Genomic DNA, 5,372 nt, shown 5'->3' on the forward strand with positions numbered 1-5,372 from the left:
AAAAAAAAAAAAAAAGGACTGTGCGCGGTGGCTCACGTTTGTAATCCCAGCACTTTGGGAGACTGAGGCGGGCAGAGCACCTGGGCTTGGGAGTTCAAGACTAGCCTGACCAACATGGAGAAACCCCATCTTTACTAAAAATGCAGAATTAGCCGGGCATAGTGGCTCACGCCTGTAATCCCAGCACTTTGGGAGGCCAAGGTGGGCAGATCACCTGAGGTCAGGAGTTCGAGACCAGCCTAGCCAACAAGGCAAAACCCCATCTCTGCCAAAAATACAAAATATTAGCCAAGCGTGGTGGCGGGCACCTGTAATCAGGAGAATCGATTGAACCCGGGAGGCTGAGGCTGCAGTGAGCCGAGATTGCACCATGGCACTCCAGCCTGGGCCACAGAAGAGCGAAGCTCCATCTCAAAAAACTTTTTTTTTTCTCAATTTCTTGGTTGTTTTCCAACCTATCAACAAAGGGTCATATAGAGACCTTGTATGTAGTCATGCGCATCCACCCTTTGGCAGAGGGCACCACACATACATGTGACTCCGGGCTCTGCCGTGCCCTCCTGTGCTCAGGTGCACTGAGGCGCACACGGACCTGCCGTCACGCTGCAGCTGCCTGCAGGGTTCAGTGCAGTGGCACGCAGTGCAGGTGCGGAGTCCCAGAGCCACAGGCCACACCACAGGGCCTGCATGCGCAGGGGCTGCGGTGTCTGGGTTTGGGTAACTACACCCTGAGACACTTGCACAGCAACAGAATTACCTAACGACACATTACTCAGAACATATCCCTGGCGCTAAGTGGTGCGTGGCTTTTCCATCCACGTCTATTTTGATTTCTGTGTTATTCCTTTGAGTGCTTCTCATTGTCAAGCAACTAGGAACTAAAGAGGTATGAACTGCCCGTGGACTCAGACAAAAAGGAAAACTTCCTGATTTACAAAAGGCAGATAACCATGACGTGAGGGCATCTTTATGAATAAATTGCCAGTCGGTTTTAAAAATACAGAGTATGGGGAAATCCAGGGGTAGTCACTACCAGCTGAGCAGCCCAAAGTATCTGCAGCCCAAAGCTCTTTGTGAAATCCGGATTCATTGCTTCTGTGGGGATTTCTGGTGGCAGCTCAGACTCCACAGCCACACAGAGCACGTGGCCCTCGCCCTCCCGGCTTTTTCAACCCTTGGCTGTCCCTTGCTCAGACAATGCTTTGGGCTGACCAGGTCAGAGGCTTGGGTTCATCCTGGACCCCTCTGCATCCTTCCTCACTCCAGCCTCCAGCGCATCCCGTGGCTCCTTTCCCATTGCAGAGCATGGCCTTCCCTGTGCCTGGACCTACACCCTCTGTCCTGGCGGCACCTCTGCTCTGGCATTCCTGGCCACCCCATGCCTCCCTGTCAGCCATTCTCCATCTCTGCCAGCAAGAGCCTGCTCCCTGAGTCAGACCGAGTCATTTGTGTTGCTATCAAGGAATAGTTGAAACTGGGTCATTTTTTATTTTTAATTTTTTGAGACGGAGTCTCACTCTGTCACCCAGAGTGGAGTGCAGTGGCACGATCTCGGCTCACTGCAAACTCTGCCTCCCAGGTTCAAGCAGTTCTCTGCCTCAACCTCCCAAGTAGCTAGGATTACAGGCGCCCGTCACCACAGCCGGCTAATTTTTGTGTGTGTTTTTAGGAGAGATGGGGTTTCACCATCTTGGCCATGCTGGTCTTGAACTCCTCACCTTTTGATCCACCCACCTCAGCCTCCCACAATGCTGGGATTACAGGCATGAGCCACCGCGCCTGGCTAAGTTGAGGCTGGGTCATTTTTTAATTTTTTGTAGGGACAGGGTTTCACTGTCTCCAACTCCTAAGCTCAAGTGATCCTCCTTCCTCAGCCACCTGAAGTGCTGGGATTACAGGCCTGAGCCAACGCGCCCAGCCAAGAGTGCCTTTTATCCTCTGAGAGACAGCAAAACAGGAAGCAGTCAGTGCAGTGCAGCCCCCGGGTCAGGCGGTTCTTTCGGTGATGGGCTGACCGGGGTGCAGGTGCGGGAGAGCACCCAGGGAGCCTCGGACTCAGCGTGTCGCAGTTGGTCTCGTCCTCCCCCTCACGCATCTTTGCTGCCTCTGCACCTCTTCTCTAGCAGCTCTGGGACTGGGCATGTCAGCATGGTGCCCTGATGCAGTGGCACAGCCTCGGTGGTCATTGGCTCCTGGAAACACAAGCAGATCTCTGGCCCCAGGGAGCCCTACACACTTGGGATTTGAAAGGCATTTATATGTTTCCTTGTCCAAAAATAAATTTTAGGCCATAAAACTGCATGGGAGAGACGCACTGGCCTCTAGATTGTGGAGATGCTCGTTGGATGGTCGAGGCCCAGTCACAGGTTGCAGGGTTGAGGGGGCCTGTCACGCCCTGGGAGGCCGTGTGTGGCTGTAGGGGCGGCTGGTCAGGCTGTGGGCGATGGGTTTATCAGCAGAAAGTGAGTGGGAGAGGGACACAGGCAGACACCTGGCTTTGGCGCCTGGAGTGGCTCTTGGTTCCCTAGCTCCTAGCACCACTCCCACTCTCATTTGGGGTAGGGTCTTCCGTCTCTTTGTGAGGGGACCCATGACCCGAGAGGCTCAAGAAACTGCCCGCCCAGATTAGCATGGGCTTGGCTGCCACTGCCTCCTGGAAGCCGGAATGAATTCAAGGCCCACCCTGTCCCCCAGGTCCAGCACTCCTGGGGAGAAGACAGAGACGCTGGAGCTGCAGAGGCTGGGCGAGCTGGGGCCGCCCAGCCCGGGCCTGACCTGGGAACGGCCCCAGGCAGCGAGGCTCTCCAGGACAGGTGCGCTTGCGCAGGCCCGGGATGCCCCCAGCCCCTCCCTGTTAGTTGCCTGTCACAGGTCTGTCTCTGCTTTCCCAGGACTGGTGGAGGGTCTGCGGAAGCGCCTGCTGCCGGCCTGGTGCACCTCCCTGGCCCACGGACTCAGCCTGCTCCTGGTGGCTGTGGCTGTGGCTGTCTCAGGGTGGGTGGGTGTCGGCTTCCCCCCGGGTGTGAGTGTTGCGTGGCTCCTGTCCAGCACCACCAGCTTCCTGGCTTCATTCCTCGGCTGGGAGCCGCTGAAGGTGAGTGAGGGGGCTGTCAAGGGGAGGCTGCAGGCCTCCAACACGGGGGACCCCTCTGAACCACCCCCTCCCCAGGTCTTGCTGGAAGCACTATACTTCTCACTGGTGGCCAAGCGGCTGCACCCTGATGAAGATGACACCCTGGTGGAGAGCCCGGCTGTGACGCCTGTGAGCGCACGTGTGCCCCGCGTACGCCCCCCCCACGGCTTTGCACTCTTCCTGGCCAAGGAGGAAGCCCGAAAGGTCAAGAGGCTACACGGCATGCTGCGGGTGAGCCCGGGTGCGGCCTGTACCACCTCCACCTCCTTTCTCCCACCCATGTACACGGGACACACTCGTCCCCCTTTCCTCACCCAGAAGGCCCTTGGGGGTTCAAGGCTCTGCAGCCTCTGCCCGGACTCCCTCCTACCCTATGCCCTCCACTTGCTGCCCCAGTCCCTGCCAGGGCCCAGCTCCAATGCCCACTCCTGTCTCGCCCTGAAGGCCCCTAAGCACCGCCGCAGTGGCCTGTGTGTCTGCCCCCAGGTGGGGTCCCGGGCAGGGTGTGTGCTGCCGTTACTTAGCCAGGTAAAGTCTCGGGGCGCCACCTGCCAGCTCACCTTCCTGCAGCTGCACCTGCCGTAGCTGTGGGGGCCCCAGCTGTGGCCAAAGCCCTGCTGTCACTGGGCTGGGGCCAGGCTGACCACAGGGCCCCCTGTCCACCAGAGCCTCCTGGTGTACATGCTTTTTCTGCTGGTGACGCTGCTGGCCAGCTATGGGGATGCCTCGTGCCATGGGCACGCCTACCGTCTGCAGAGCGCCATCAAGCAGGAACTGCACAGCCGGACCTTCCTGGCCATCACGCGGTACGGGCACCCGGTGCACTGGTCTGTCTCCTGGGCTTTGGTTTTGCCTTTAGTCCAGCTAGATCCTAGGGGACGTGGAAATATGTAGATACCTTTTTGGTTGCCAGAACTGGAGGTCGGTGCTGCTGGCATCAGTGGGCAGAGGCAAGGGAAACAGCTCCGTGCCCTGCAGTGCACAGGATGGGCCTATGACAGAATTGTCTGCCCCAAAACGTCCCCAGGATAAGGCTGAGGAGCCCAGGTCTAGCCGTGGCTAGCAGGGCAGTGGGAGCCATGTTCCCTGGGCCTACAGCCGCCGCTCACTCCAGGTGGGCATAGGGCAGTGGGGGCTGGAGCACGTGACTGTGTCTGGTGCTGTGGCAGGTCTGAGGAGCTCTGGCCATGGATGGCGCATGTGCTGCTGCCCTATGTCCACGGGAACCAGTCCAGCCCAGAGCTGGGGCCTCCACGGCTGCGGCAGGTGCGGCTGCAGGAAGGTGAGCTGGCAGGGGGTGCCCCAAGACATAAATCCTTCCTCTCGTCCAGAGAGCAGCCTTCAGCGGAACTCTGGCATTAGCTCTGCTCCCTAGCTGTGTGACCTTTGCCCTCTTGACACTGCAGTTTCCTTCTCTGTATAGTAGAGATGGTAACATTGTCTAATTGATGGCTGCTGGGAGGGTTCTCTGGGGTGGTGCGGAACCAGAGCTCAGGTGAGCTGGCCAGCAGGAAGCACGCCTACTGGGTTTTGATGACGCCCTGGTCCCGGCCCGGGACTCTGTGTGTTTCAGCACTCTGCCCAGACCCTCCTGGCCCCAGGGTCCACACTTGCTCAGCTGCGGGAGGCTTCAGCACCAGCGACTACGACGTTGGCTGGGAGAGTCCTCACAATGGCTCGGGGACATGGGCTTACTCTGCACCGGATCTGCTGGGGTGAGCAGCGCGAGGGCCCCAGGCACCTGTGCCAAGGACAAGGGAGTAGTTCTCCAGGAGTGCCCCGGCCTCTTGACCAGCCTGGCTCGGGGGTGCCGGAGGGGCTGGGGTGCGGCACCAATGCCACCCCTCTCCGGCAGGGCGTGGTCCTGGGGCTCCTGTGCAGTGTATGACAGCGGGGGCTACGTGCAGGAGCTGGGCCTGAGCCTGGAGGAGAGCCGCGACCGGCTGCGATTCCTGCAGCTGCACAACTGGCTGGACAACAGGTGGGAGCTCCCTCCTCTGCCCTCTCCGGGGTGGCTGCAGTCACCAGCCAAGAGCCCACCCTCACCCCTCAGGCCCCCGCTGGCCTAGGCGGCTTCCACAGCCCCTCAGCCACGCCTGCACTGCGTGGTCCCCGAAGCTTCCGCCCTGCCACCCTCTCCTAGTGACCCGCACCCTCTGTGCAGGAGCCGCGCTGTGTTTGTGGAGCTCACGCGCTACAGCCCGGCCGTGGGGCTGCACGCCGCCGTCACGCTGCGCCT

At 59.7% G+C, this 5,372-nt stretch overlaps 1 protein-coding gene across 1 annotated transcript in view; it reads left to right on the forward strand.

Moving 5' to 3' along the window:
- Positions 1–5,372, forward strand: part of PKD1 (polycystic kidney disease 1 (autosomal dominant)) — a 36,115-nt gene that overhangs the window by 27,704 nt on the left and 3,039 nt on the right. The window contains exons 35-42 of the mRNA XM_011962467.1: positions 2,695–2,813; positions 2,892–3,094; positions 3,170–3,364; positions 3,800–3,939; positions 4,303–4,415; positions 4,707–4,848; positions 4,989–5,114; positions 5,298–5,370. Of these exons, the coding sequence (XP_011817857.1) occupies positions 2,695–2,813; positions 2,892–3,094; positions 3,170–3,364; positions 3,800–3,939; positions 4,303–4,415; positions 4,707–4,848; positions 4,989–5,114; positions 5,298–5,370 (1,111 nt within the window). The remainder of the gene's footprint in view (positions 1–2,694; positions 2,814–2,891; positions 3,095–3,169; positions 3,365–3,799; positions 3,940–4,302; positions 4,416–4,706; positions 4,849–4,988; positions 5,115–5,297; positions 5,371–5,372) is intronic.

The sequence above is a fragment of the Colobus angolensis genome, unplaced genomic scaffold (genome assembly GCF_000951035.1).
Source record: "Colobus angolensis palliatus isolate OR3802 unplaced genomic scaffold, Cang.pa_1.0 Scaffold59, whole genome shotgun sequence".
Lineage (NCBI taxonomy): Eukaryota > Metazoa > Chordata > Mammalia > Primates > Cercopithecidae > Colobus > Colobus angolensis.